The 15,071-nt window shown below is 40.8% G+C and overlaps 1 protein-coding gene across 32 annotated transcripts in view; it reads left to right on the plus strand.

Annotated features, from left to right (window-relative positions):
- The window catches only part of ADGRL3 (adhesion G protein-coupled receptor L3), a 459,475-nt gene that overhangs the window by 196,131 nt on the left and 248,273 nt on the right, over positions 1-15,071 (plus strand). For 24 of the 32 annotated variants that reach the window (XM_042454256.1, XM_042454257.1, XM_042454237.1 and 21 more), the window contains 2 exons: positions 10,951-10,965; positions 11,964-12,764. The exons of 1 other annotated variant lie outside the window; for it this stretch is intronic. In XM_042454256.1, the coding sequence (XP_042310190.1) occupies positions 10,951-10,965; positions 11,964-12,764 (816 nt within the window). The remainder of the gene's footprint in view (positions 1-10,950; positions 10,966-11,963; positions 12,765-15,071) is intronic. 7 more of the 32 variants (XM_042454258.1, XM_042454268.1, XM_042454238.1 and 4 more) reach the window with 1 other exon arrangement.

The raw sequence follows: 15,071 nt of genomic DNA on the forward strand, positions 1-15,071 counted from the left end.
TCACTATTATATTATATTTGCTTTGCCTTGTAAAGAGTTCATAGAATCGTAGAGTTGGAAGAGACCGCAAGGATCACCCAGATCAACTCCCTGCCATGCAGGAACTCTTAAACAAAGCATCCCCAACATATGGCCATCCAGCCTCTGTTTAAAGACTTCCAAGGAGGGAAATTCCACCACATTCAGAGGGAGTGTGTTCCACTGTCGAACAGCCCTTACTGTCAGGAGGTTCCTCCTAATGTTGAGGTGGAATCTCTTTTCCTGTAGCTTGCATCCATTCTTCCGGGTCCTGTTCTCTGGAGCAGCAGAAATCAAGCTTGCCCCCTCCTCAATATGACATCCCTTCAAATATTTAAACAGGGCTATCATATCACCTCTTAACTTTCTCTTCTCCAGGCTAAACATCCCCAACTCCCTCAGCCTCTCCTCATAGGGCATGGTTTCCAGACCCTTTGCCATTCTGGTTGCCCTGCTTTGGACATGCTCCACTTTCTCAACATCCTTTTTGAATTGTAGTGTCCAGAACTGGACACAGTATTCCAGGTGAGGCCTGACCAAAGCAGAATAGAGTGGCACTATTACTTCCCTTGATCTAGAATCAGATGCTATACGTCTATTGATGCAGCCCAAAATTGCATTGGCCTTTTTAGCTGGTGCATTGCACTGTTGACTTATGTTCAACTTGTGGTCTACTTGGACTCCTAGATCCCTTTCACATGTAGTCTCATTCAGCCAGATGTCTCCCATCTTATATATATCACTTTCCCACCCTAAGTTCAGTACCTTACATTTCTCCGTATTGAATTTCATTTTTTTAGCTGCGGCCCAGCTTTCTAGTCTATTCAGGTCATTTTGAATTTTGATCCTGTCTTCTGGGATATTAGCTACTCCTCCTAATTTGGTGTTATCTGCAAATTTGATAATTATATTGATGTTCCTCATTGTCGCAGATAACTTCAAATCGATTCTGTGGCTTCAAACTCGCAGAATGATCCCTGATTTTCTACTTCCATATGTCACTCCTGTGCTTGAGAACGAACTTCCTCCTCAGCAATATCCCTGGTGTCTTCCTCATTCATGACAGTCTACTCTGCTTTGTCCAAGAAAACCTTATGAACCCTAATATGGTGAAGAGTAGTTGCTGAACTTTCTCTTCAGTGGCAGCACTAGGATTGGCGTCACCCAGTATGGTTAACTGATGGTGTCACCCTCCATGGACCTATTCTCATTCCAGATGTTTTTCTACTAATGTGCTATGTGGCATGTGTAGAACACACTTCCCCAGGGAATTCAATAAGACACACCATATTTGGAGGGTATATTTGCGATAGCCTGGCTTTTATTTTTAAAATATGATTTTTAAAGTGTGATTATATAGATAAGAAAAAGGAAAGAAAGGAAAATGGGAGAGAAGGGAAGGAGAATGCATAGGCTATAGAGGACCTAGCATATAGTTTGATATTAGCAGACACTGATATTTCCAAAAATATATTTAGTCTGACTTAAAATATACGTTATGTGACATATACAAAATTTCCTTGGAGGGTTCCTCGGTGGGATGCTGGAATGATGGAAAAGGTGATGCAAGGTATGGCAATCCTGTTGTTTGCTATTGTGAAATCTTCTAGAGTTAATTCCTGTAAGTGCATATGGCATCTCACACACGTAATTAAAGTGATCCATCTGGCAACTCTAATAAGTTTAATTGCCATCTATTAGTCTCATGATCTCACCTAGAGGCATGATCTCACCTTGAGGCTTCTGAGCTTATCGTTTAGTCTCAGACTGAAAACCTAGACAGCATTTGCCTGAAATTTAGTCCCAAAGAACTCAACAGAACTTTGAAGCAGGTGTGCATGGGATTGTCACATTAACCATGGTACTGCAATATATATTCATAAATGTGGGGTTTCCATGGCATACAACATATTGTGCCCCTATTGAGAATGCTGTCCTGGCTGCTGGTTTCCAAGTATAATTGAGACAGCTGTTTCCCACCTATGGCAACCTAGGTAGCTTAGGGCCAAAGCTACCTATCACCTCCTTTTGCAGGAAAAAGGTAAAGATAAAGGTATTCCCTGTTGACAAGATTGTCAAAACATGTCCAACCATAGGAGGCAGTGCTCATCTCTCTTACAAAGCCAAAGAGCCAGCGTTGTCAGAGAGTACTCTGTGTTCATGTGGCCAGCATGATTGCACAGAACGTTGTTTACCTTCCCATCAGAGTGGTACCTATTTATCTACTTGCATTTGCATGCTTTCAAACTGCTAGGTTGGCAGAAGCTGGGACTAGTGATGGTAGCTCCCCCCATCATGCAACACCTGGGTCTCAAACTGTCAACCTGCCAGTCTTGCAATCAACAGAGTCAGCATCTTCACCACTTGAACCACCACATACCTCAATGCAGGACCATCCCATTAATATCACTCTCAAAAGAGAGTAGTGACAGGAGACTGGGCCTTTTAGTACCGCATTTGGAGGACAATCTCCCCAGAGGTGTTGGACTCGTGCCGCTTTTATTCTCCTTTCACAACCAGATAAAAATACTTACATAGGCTTCCTAAGGACTGGGCATTATTTCATGCTGGGCTTTTTATACTAATTTCCAGATCAGTCTGTGTTGGATTTTATTGTCTCTTTATTTTGCTGGTTACTTTGAACTGAAAGATCGTTGATATTTGCATGGTAGTCCTTTAAATATGCTGTGTATTTGCGAACTTGGAAAATAAGGAGAAACCTCTCTGAAAGCATATTGTGGACAGATCATGTGCAGAAACAACACAAGATTCACTTGCCAAGAGAATTATGTTGATGCTTCAGCTGTACATCATTCGCAGAACATAAACATGATCAGACTGCAGACTTAATTGATTTGAATACTCAGCGGGTGAGGAGAATGGACAGACAGTTTTATGCAGGATTGCCATCCACTTAGACCTTCGAACCTGAACTTCACGTGGCTGGAAATGTACTCCCCCTTGAGACCTCTTCATCCCCACAAAGTGCTCTGAGAGACTCAGGCGAGTGCAGTTGCCCCACCAGCAAATCCTGCTTGTCCCCCACCACTTGTTGTTGTTCTGTGCTTTCAAGTTGGTTCTGTGACCCTAAGGAGTTCACTTGGCAAGGTTTGTTCAGAGGGCGATTGCCTTTGCCTTCCTCTGAGGCTGTGAGTGCACAATTTGCCCAAGGTCAACCTAGCTTTCATGGCCAAGTAGGAATTTGTACCAGTGCCAAAGGTGTGCCATGATGCCACCCGCCATGCATTTGGGCGCATGGTAAGATAGCAGTGTCAGGGGAGCATCCGGGTGTGCGTCGTGTGGATGCCACACCCCCACTGTCAGTTTCAACATTATAACTCTACACAGATCCTCAGCTACCTGCCCTCCTTCCTTCCTTTCCCAGCCCAAGGACCGAGACTTTCAGCAACAGTCTGTGTCTTGGGCTCCCCTGTAATTAAAGCAGTACAAAATCATATTAAATTACAAATATTAAAAAACATAAATGGAATGCATACCATATAAAAGCCTCCCTAACAATTATCATATATTAAAAAGCCTGCCTGAATAAAAACATTTTTTCTTGCTGGTGAAAGGCCAGCAGGGAGAGGTCCACCCTAGCCTCCCATAGAAGGGAGTTCCAAAGGGTGGGAGTAGCCACCAAGAAGGCCCTGTCTCTTGTATCCTCATTAAGCGAACCTAAGATGGTGGTGGGACTGAGACAAAGCCTTCTTCTGAGGATCTAACAGGTTCATATGGGGAAATACAGTCTCTCAGATAGTCTGGAACTAAGCTGTGTAGGGCTTTATAGGTCATGACCAGCACTTTTCATTGTGGCTAAAAATGAACCGGTAGACAGTGGAGCTGTTTTAACAAGGGAGTTATATGCTACCTATAACTGCCCCCAGCCAGCATTCTGGTCACAGCATCCACCCACTGAAGTTTTAGTAGAGTGCATTACAGTAGTCCAAACAGGATGTAATCAAGGGCCCCATTCATGCTGGTTCAGTATAAAAAGAGCTTCCTTGGAGTCAGACGGAAAGGAGAAACATATTTGGGTGTCATCACCGTACTGATAACACCGCACCCCATGTCTTCGGGTGATCTCTCCTAGCGGTTTCATGTAAATGTTGAATAGCATGGGGGACAGAATAGCTCCTTGAGGGACACCAGATATCAGTTCCCTCTTACAGGAGCAAGTGTCCCCCAGCTTCACCATCTGGAATCTGCCTGAGAGGTAGGATCGGAACCACTGGAGCACAGTGCCCCTGATACCCAGCTCCCTCAGGCGCTCCAGAAGGATACCGTGGTCAATGGTATAGAAAGCCACTGAGGTGTCCAAGAGCACCAGCAAGGTCACACTTTCCCTGTCGATGCCCAGACGGAGATCATCGACTAAGGCGACCATGGCATTCTCAACTCCATTTCAATTAGGAATGCCTTATTGAAAACATGGGAAAAGATAAAAAGAAAATTCTGTATCAAAATACCTCCATGGATATCAACTCAAGAGGCTTTATATGGGAGATGGAATGAGAAAGAAAACTGGTTAACATATAAAGATATAATTAAAAGTGATAAGGAAGGCAATATATATCTAAAACAATGAGAAGAATTGATAAGAGAGAATGTACACTGGTTTAATTACATGCAAATTGAAGACATTTTTTTAGAAGACATGAAAATTGAAGGACTAGAAAATGCGCAAAACAAATTAGATGAAATCCTATGGAAATTAGAAAAAGATTAGAAAAAGATGTCTACAATTTACAATTTACTTTTGAGTAGAAAAATGGAAAATGAACCGGTTAAATAATATATAATAAGATGGGCCCAAGATGTGGGACACCCGATTCCATTAGAGGATTGGTGTAAGGCATGGAAGAAAACAAAAACATTCACAACTTGCCAAGATCTTAAAGAAAATTTCATGAAAATAATAAAACAGATGGTACTATACACTTTTGAAACTAAAAAGGATTTATAATTTAAAAGAAAGCAAATGTTGGAGGGGTCAGAAAAATACAGGCTTGCTATATCATATGTGGTGGTCCTGCATTAAGATCAAAAAGTACTGGGCCGCAGTTCATAATCAAATACAAAATATCTTCAATATTCAATTTCCTTTGGTTCCAGAACTTCACTTACTGAACATAACGATTCTTTAAAACCATCAGATGAAATCAAGTATTGGAGACTGATCCTATATCTAACTGCATTGAGATTGACAATAGCAAAAACATGGAAAAACGAGGAAGCACCTCCTTCAGAAAATTGGATTAAAAATAAATGAATGAAGAGAAATGTACAGATTAAAATGCATGATGGAAAATAAATGAATGGCAAAATTAGATAAGGGGTGGTCCCCACTTTTAATGTATTTGGAAAAAACAAGTGGAATAAGAAAAGAATTGTTGAAATATAGATAGAAAGATATTTAAGGATGAACATGGAAATGTAAACAATAAAAGATCAATAGTCAATTTAGAGCAGTAAAACGTAACAAGATTTGAAAAAAACCAATAAATACAATATGAATCAATGAGAATTAATTTAAAATGAGATAAATTAATAGATAAGTGAGATTAACAGCTATGAGATTATCACAGACTGTTCCAGGATTAAGGAGGCTTGCGATTCATTGACAATTATATTGCCACTAGGTGTAGTTCCCTTCTCTGAAACTAGGTTGATTAGACTATCTGATAAATTCTGGTTAATTGTCATTGCTGCAGAGGGATTTAATTTAAGACATCTCCTTTTCTTAGTCTTGGGGGATTGTGGATACTTGGTGGGTTTAGAAGGATTAAGGGTTATAGATTGTAAGGACTCACTATGGTAATCAATCATATGATTAGAAGAAGTTTGAGTCAATGGAATGAGGGGATCTGCTAGATGGTCCACTGGGCGTTTGGGAGACATGTACATTAGAGGGATCAGATCATCCTCCTCCTCACCAATGAGCCTTTTAAGTCCATTTTTAGGTTGTAACAAAGGATCAGGTAAGGAGCAGCTAGTGGACAATAAATCCTTAATAGTCATAGTTGCAGTTGTTACTGACATCAGCATAGATTTAACAGCTATGTAGAAACGGAGAAGGGACATGAAATCTGGTCACAGAACAAAAAAATGTTAAAATGGATATACTGAACAGGTAGTGATATAAGAATGTATCTAATAATATGCTTAATTTAGATAGAAACGTTGTTTGCTGCTTTGCTTTGTTTAGTTGTTTAATTAGTTGAAGAAGAGTGTGACCAGTGCTAGAAATAGGGATACACTAGTTTACAAAAAAGAAATCTGTAATAGTGATAATGATATTTTTTTAAAAAAAGAAAAGGTTTTTAACATTTCCAAAAAGCAAACCTTGATTATGCTGTTTTCTATAAGTGGCACCATTTTACTGTGCCATTTTAATTAATGGGATTTGAGTATCCGCAGATTTCAGTATCCATGGAGGAACCTTAAACCAGACCCTAGCAGATACCAAGGGCCCACTGCAATAATAATAACAAGTTTAAGATAAGAACAAGAATAAGAATAATACCCTATTGTATAGAGTGGAACTTGAGCATCCATGGATTTTGCTATCCATGGAGGGTCCTGGAACCAAACTCCAGTGGATCCCAACGGCCCACTTTATTTTGTGCTTAAGCCAATTTCTCCGTGTTGAATTTCATTTTGTTAGCTTTGGCCCAGCATAAGAACCAATATGACTGACCTAACATCATCCGACTGTAAATTTCTAAGTGGTGAGGAAACACAACCTCCAAATGGTTTACAAATCAGCCAAGAACATCCAGCAAATGCTGCGCAGTGGACAGGAGAAAGCCTCTCACAGCCACAGGAGTTTACTGCATTCCATGTAGTTGCGGACAAGTGTAAATTTACAGCGCTTCATAAATAAAGGTCAATAATAAATAATAATAATAAGTGTACATAGGGACCACCAAACGCAGTGTCCAAACACGAATCAAGGAACATGAGAGACACTGCACTGGGTCAGCCAGAAAAATCAGCAGTATCAGAACACGTTATAAACCATCATGGCCATAAAATGAAATTCTGGACCATGCCAACAACTATCAGGTCAGAATGCACAGGGAAGCCATTTTGATGATCATTTCACAATGTTCTGTTCTATTTTAGTCTTATTGCAGTTTATTATAAACTCTTGGGTATGTGCTTGTTTTGGGCAGACATGGTATCAAAGGCCAGTATCCTGTATCAGCTGTACACTTTACTAAGTATTCTGTATAATTAACAAAGTAGCCTCTCTTGGCCCCAACATGATGGAAAGATAATTTCCTCTGTGTTTTAATAGCCAGCAGAAGAGACTTCTCCCCCACTTTCCCTCTGTGCTGCTGACTCCTGGAAGAGTGAGTTGGGGAAGGGGCTGCCATCTAGTGATTGTGCATGAAGGTGGCTAAGCTCAGGCTGTGAATGCAGAACTGCTCAGCCAGAAATTTAAGCTTTAGTGAATGATGTTTCCACAAGGGTTGGAGACCAACGTTGCGCTCTCATTGGACTGGATGCAAAAAGCAACTAAATGGTTGATACAGAATGCTGGTCAATATTTATGAAATTGCCCACTTTATCCATGGGCTCCATTGACAGTTGACCAAGGGGAGGTTTGACTTGGAAGGCTATGCCAGGTGCTGTGAGGTGAGGGAGGTTATTATCATAGAATCATAGAATCATAGAGTTGGAAGAGACTGCAAGGGCCATCCAGTCCAACCCCCCTGCCATGCAGGAAATCACAATCAAAGCATCCCTGATAGATGGCCATCCAGCCTCTGTTTAAAGACCTCTAAGGAAGGAGACTCCAATACACTCTGCGGAAGTGTGTTCTACTGTCCAACAGCACTTTCAACCTGGGGTCTACTTGGACTCCTAGATCCCTTTCACACCTAGTCTTGTTCAGCCAGGTGTCCCCCATCCTATATCTGTGTGTTTCATTTTTCCGCCCTAAATGCAGTACCTTACATTTCATCCTATATCTGTGCATTTCATTTTGTTAGCTTTGGCCCAGCATAAGAACCAATATGACTGACTTAACATCATCAGACTGTAAGTTTGTAAGACTGTTACCCATATCACCTTCTCTAACTGGATTCATCTTAACGGTGTGACTTTCTCTCCCCTTTTAACCTAAATTAAGTGGAATTAAAGATGGGAGTGAAGTTTGCAAAGAAAGTGCTCTCATATCAAACTCTCAGACCACTTTCCTTATAATTTATAATTCTCCCTTAAATTGTTGATAGAACTACCAGAACCAACTGAATAAACCAGAGTTCTCAAACAGATTTTAATATAATTTACCTTAATATAAAATGAGAGAGAACTGCTTGAATACACTGTTAAATACACATTGAAATAAATGTTAAATGTTTTTATTGTGAAACAGCTTGAATCACATGACTTAAGAATAGCTAACAGATTATATGCATGGCTAACGCTATGCAATGTAAAGAGCCCGTTAAGCACCTCCAGTCCTGCCCTGGCCAGAATATGCCAGCCTGGTCCTGGGGCCACCTGGGCCTCCCTGTCATCTCCATCCAGCCTCTGGCCCTTGTTCACAGGGATGCTCTGCTGCCCTTCCTAATTAGACATGGAGGGTCACTTAGCTATTCTCAAGAGATTCTGGAAGCCAGCCATCATTTTAGGTTAACAGATGATATGCTCTCACTGATTGAGGCCCAGAGTAGATGGCAGGAAAAAGTCGTTTGAACCTGGATTTTCCAGAAGCAGGCAAAAACCTAAATGCACACAGCCTGACCATACAGCATGGCATCAAGCCATATTTCTGGGTAATATTTTTTGTTGGTGATGGCCTGCTACCTGGATGCCATCACATTGTATGGTTGACCTTTTGGTCAGTAACACAGTCACACTTTGATCCTCCATTGACACAGGGCATCAGAGGTTTGGTGTGCCCAGTAATACACTGACAAAGCACAATCATGCCCCCTTCACCCCATGTCCTGTCTTGAAGTACCTGTTTTGTGTATGTTCTACTTATATCCATTGGAGGTGTCACAATTTCACTTTTTTGCATTGCTGCCCTGACTGCTTGGGTATGCTGACTCCATTCTTTTTAATGCACACTGGCACTGCTGGGTTTATCTTCAGCTTTAGGGTTAGGATAGATCCTTTAGAACTGCTCTCGCATTGCGGTGTGTATACATGGTCAAGGGTGCACATTTTTCCACCTTGAGTCAGTTTTTCACGGGTTCTTTTTGCTCCAGTTTTTAGTCCCGGAGCATGGCTCCAATCCAGTTTCTGCCTCCTTTGGACGTGTGCAACATCTAAACACCCCACCTTCAAAGGAGGTGGAAACCACTTTATTTGGCCCATTTGTTTCACCCCTTTGTCTTTAAACTTACAAAAGAAATAGAAGAAGCAGCAGCTGCCATTTCATATATGTGGTAAAGGGGGAACAGTCCTGCTTTCCTTCCCCAAATCAGTCCAGAAAGTAATTTGTGATGGTCTGCGATGAAGTACTTGCAGTCTCAGTGGGGAAGCCTTCCAGGGGAGATGCTGAGGAAGCTGCTGGCCTTGGGTCCTGCCCCCCCCCCCCCACGTTCAGCTGCGGGGGGTTGTGTTTGGCACCTTGTGTGTGGGCTGGGCAGGGCAGGCGCTTCTCTTTGTGTTGCTGTCAACCCTTCTGTGCCAGTTCTACAGAGCAGGCACTCCTCATGGGTGCTGCATCGGGGCAAAGCTGGAGCAGCAAACAGAGCGGAGTATAGCATTCTGTAGAATGCAAACTTCTGAAACTAGCCTTCCTCTATTGATTCAATCTTTTGTTTATTCCTGTATCCCAACATCTTTTAAGCTAGTTTTATTGCTCTGGCATACATGTTGGGAGGCATCAGTGTGGAGAGTAACAAATGAACAGCCGCGGTATCTCATGACACTAAAGCAAAACATGCAGTAATATTGACAGTAATGGAATAGATGTGCAACTGAGTCAGTACCTGCTCCTCTGCACATCTTCCTCAAAGGTGCATTTCATATCACCACTTTTATAACAGATCCCCCCCCCAAAGTTACAGGTATTCTTAGATTAGCCCTTAGCTTTATACATTTTTCATCTCTTTGGAAACAGTGCTTGGATTAATCCACACCTGTACCCAATCGTAGAGACTATTCCCAAATGCATCATGAAGAGTGAGAAGTAGGTCCAGAGAGACCACTGTGTTAACTTTCATTTTCAGGTATAGCTTGATTGTATGCTAATTGTGTAGATTTGATTAAATAGTTTATTAATTATTTAACAATTGACTAAGCTTTTCTCAGCTGATAGTATATATTTTTTTCTGATGAGAATAACCATTTACAATTATTTCATTTTTTTCTGTTAAAGATCTGTTTTTTAAAGGCAGTGTAACTGTTGTGGGATGTGTCAATATTGTTTTCAAAATATTTGGAAAGGTTAATCTTCTAGTGACTAAGATTCTTGCTATCATCAAAAGTTTCCAGCTGTTCCCATGGTTCCTTGGGTTGCTAGTCCAGCAAAATTAGTGTGAACCTTGCACTGCCTTTGGGTGTTGTTAAGGACTGCAATAAACTTTGGCAATCAATGCATTTGTATTTTATTGAAATGCCTAAAATAACTATGGTTTGGATCCAGATTCCAATGCTTGCATCCTCACTGGCTCGTCCTCTCAGCGGTCAGCTCTCCGTGAGCTTAGAAAACCCAGCCACCCAGCAGATTGTAGGGCAGAAAGTGGTGGAAAAACTTCATGTCGGATGAAGTGGGTATTGGACTGAAGGGGACTCTCTGAAAAGTCTAGTAGGGGCACCGGTCCTGGATCCAGCCTAATAGCAGAAAGTCAATTGGAATCTGATTGATAAATACAGCAGTGCAAGAACAAAAGTGTTTTGACAGTATAGTATCATTAATCTATTCTCTTTTTCTCCTTTCTTGCTTTTCTTCTTTCTCTACAATAGAAGTGGAACAAAAAGGTAATTAAATACCTTTCACATATTTTTGCATATTCATATGGGACAAAATATTTAACAGTTTTAATGCTTTAGCTGAATTTCTTTCTTGAATAACTTAAAAGCATGTTAAATCTGTTGGTTAACGTTTAGAACTATTTTCCACACACAGTTTCCCATGTACAATGGACTGCAACTGAATGGGAAGACTGTTTGTAAAAGAAATGGAGACTGCCAAAACCTGAAAATTATACCAAGATAAAACATTTCCTGAAATATTAATATTCTATAACCCAGGAATATTTTCTCAAAACCAGCATTTTACAGCTACATTTTTCCTATTAGTATAAAGTAGCAAAAAAAACCCACACTTTGGTGAATCATATTGGGGGGGGGGGGGGGGAAGGAGAAAAGTAAAAAAATAGCTGTGGGGCCTGTGAAGCAGGCAATTTAACTTCTCAGTGTTGGCAGTTGGGGTATGTTTAACTGATGCTTTAATTCTATTGTATTTCACAGGACATTTTACTTGGCTAGCATCTTGGTCCTAGCCTGGGGCTCACTGAGCTTTTCCTTTTTCTCCTGACCATCTTGTTCTCTCTCTTCTTCTGGACAGTTCTTTCCTTACTGCTGTGATTGAATTCTTTGTGCGTTTATGTAGCAGTTTCCAAAATGTGTGTGTGGTTTTTTTTAAATGAACCGAAATAGGATTGATTCCTCCTAGGTGCTTTAAGTGCCTTTATGGATGTGAAGAGATATTTCTTTTACTGTGCCATTGTATCTGTTGAGTACATAGTTTCGAAGGTGTTTTTTTAAAGACGAAAGCAATGGAGAGCAATTTCTGTGAGTTTCCCTTGCCCTCATCTTAATGTAAGGAGCCATGCATTCATTTCAGGGTTCAGGGGAGTCTGAGGTTCCTTTGAATTCGCTTCCTCTCCACCAGTTGCAGATCTCTAAGTGCATCCCAGGGAGTCTCCCCTACATTGAGTAACCGGCTTTGTTTTTAACCTTTCCCCCCCTTTCAGTTTTTCTTTGCCCCGGACTACTGAAAGGCGTATATCAGAGTGAACATTTGTTTGAGTCTGACCACCAGTCGGGGGCCTGGTGCAAGGATCCCCTGCAGGCCTCCGACAAGATCTACTACATGCCCTGGACCCCGTACAGGACGGACACCCTAACAGAGTACTCTTCCAAAGATGACTTCATCGCCGGGAGGCCAACCACAACATACAAGCTGCCGCACCGGGTGGACGGCACAGGGTTTGTGGTGTATGATGGGGCTTTGTTTTTCAACAAGGAACGAACCAGGAATATTGTCAAATTTGATCTACGGACGAGAATAAAAAGTGGGGAAGCCATCATTGCCAATGCCAACTACCACGACACGTCTCCTTACCGATGGGGAGGCAAGTCCGATATAGATCTGGCTGTGGACGAGAATGGCCTTTGGGTAATCTATGCAACTGAACAAAACAACGGCAAAATTGTCATTAGCCAGCTGAACCCTTACACCTTGAGGATTGAAGGGACCTGGGATACATCTTATGACAAGAGGTCGGCTTCTAACGCGTTCATGGTTTGTGGCATTTTATATGTGGTGAAATCTGTGTATGAAGATGATGATAATGAAGCAACGGGAAATAAAATAGACTATATTTACAACACAGAACAAAGCAAGGAGAGTGTGGTGGATGTTCCTTTCCCAAATTCCTACCAGTATATTGCTGCTGTGGATTATAACCCAAGGGACAACCTTCTTTACGTATGGAATAATTACCACGTGGTTAAATACTCCTTGGATTTTGGACCCATGGACAGCAAAACAGGTAAGGCTGTTTGGCAAATTTTGCTTTTGTTTTCTCTTATGTTTACGGACAAACTCGGTGGTGGTTTAGGCTCAGGCTACTCCCAATTTCATTAATCTCAGCAGCTCAGGATCTTGATTGAGATTCAGGCGACGTGGGGCAGGGGTCTGTCTTTTCCTTCCACAACCACAGCGAGATTTTCCTGGCAAAACCACCCCCGGGTATTTCACAATATAAATTCTCTCCCACAAATCGCTATTTCTTCGAAGAAGGAGAAAGACAAGTATCTTTATTGTTGTTAGAATATACTGTACAATTGATAAGAAACCTTCAGATTTAGTTCCTAGCATCTCTGGTGTAAAGATCTAGAGAAAGTTGTTGTCTGTCAGTGTTATGTTAATATGTTAGACATAATATAGTAGGACACTGCTCTTAAAAATAAGCATGTATTTCTTATTCTAGGCACAAGATTATGTCTGATCTTGGAAGCTAGGCAGGGTCAGCCCTGGTTAGTTTTTGGATGGAAGACTGCCAAAGAATACCAGGTGCTGTGAGCTATATTTTGGGATGATTACCTTTGGGTATTTCTTGCTTATGAAAACTTAAGAAATGTATGGGGTTGCTATAAATCAACAGGGAACTTGAAGGCGCAGACACACACATCAGTAGATTATCTGCCATGCTAAATCTTTGTTGTGCTGTTATAATGTTTGTTTGTTTGTTTGTTTGTTTTTCATAATATGAAATGGTGGTTTTCATTTCAGGAAACTTATCACTACTCTCAAAATATACAGAATTCTGAAAGAATGTTTATCACAAAAGCCCACTGTCATAAACATGTAAATTAAGGATAGCATATGTCCTTGTGCATCTTCTGTGAAGCTGGTGAATTCAACAACAAAATTGGTCCTCTTTTATTCTTACTGAGATCTGTATTTCTGCTTGAAATAGTTGTCTTTGCTTGAGCCAGTCGGGTGCCTCGTTGCCTTCTTTAAGTGCAGAGAAAATATCAGGATGGATGTTAGTGAATTGGTGACTTCTGTTTTTGATAATAGCATACCCCACATATAGGCAATCTACTCCTCTGTATCTCAGACAAGATGTACAATTTCGGTAAAGAAGGAGTCCTAGTGGTTTTCAGGGAAAACTATAGGAAAGCTGGATTTTTAGAATGCTTAAATGCTTGTCTTAAAGTTTAAAACAATAAAATAAAGTTTACTTTTAAAATCAACGTAAAATTAAAAAGTTAAGCCTTGTACAGCTTAGGTCCAGACAGTTTGAGAGACCACATCTCGCCATACGAACCTGCAAGAGCCCTAAGATCTTCAGGTGAAGGCTTTCTCTTGGTCCCACCACCATCCCAGGCTCCCTTGGTGGGGACACAAGAGAGAGGGGGGGCCTTCTTTGGTGGCTGCTCTGGAACCCCTTTCCCACAGGAGACTAGGCTGGCCCCCTCCCTTATTATTATTATTATTATTATTATTATTATTATTATTATTAACAACCATTATTTATTTATTTATTGTTGTTATTTATTTATTTATTTATTATCCCTGTTGGCCTTTCACCGGCAAGTAAGGCATTTCAACATATAATCAGGTAGTTTTATATGGTGTATGTGTTTTAGTTATGTTTTTTAACTTTGTGTGTTTTTATTGATTTTATACTATTTTGACTAGATAATTGTTTTAAAATTTTTATTGTGATGTTTTATTAATGTTTTGTCTTGGGAGCTGCCTTGGGTCCCTTCTTGGGAGAAAGGCAGGATATAATTGAAATAAATAAATAATAAAACTATTTTCTTGCCTGGGGATCAGTCCTGTGAATCCCATTGGTATTAGTAGCACCACACTCTAAGAATGTCCAAAGGTCTCATACTTTCTCCTTTATGGCCCCTGAGAAAGGGGAACAAGTCCGAGGCAAAACTGGGTTGCAGAGGCTGAACCAGTCACAAAACAGTGATGGGTGAGGTAAAGCTTTCCGTTATCAACTGTGATTTACTGATACAATTGTATACCCATATTTAATCCCTCTCTAAAAATGGCTGAATTTTTTGCCACAATGATCGTCTTGTAACAAGAAGTTTAATAATCAATTTTTCCCCTCAAGTTAATCCAGACATTGTCTTTTGGGGTGTCATGATGCAGCTTTTCTATTCCAGGCAGAATCTGTTGGTCCAGAGACTGTACATACCATACTATTTCGTCTTGTTTTTCTCCGCTCCCACTGTGCACTTCACAAAGTATTCTCCTCCTCCTCAGTAATTTATTTTCAGTTTTCTTGTTCACAATTCTTGCTGCTCCCGCCATGTTGCTGCCTGACAATCCT

The sequence above is a fragment of the Sceloporus undulatus genome, chromosome 2, assembly GCF_019175285.1.
Source record: "Sceloporus undulatus isolate JIND9_A2432 ecotype Alabama chromosome 2, SceUnd_v1.1, whole genome shotgun sequence".
Taxonomy (NCBI): Eukaryota; Metazoa; Chordata; class Lepidosauria; order Squamata; family Phrynosomatidae; genus Sceloporus; species Sceloporus undulatus.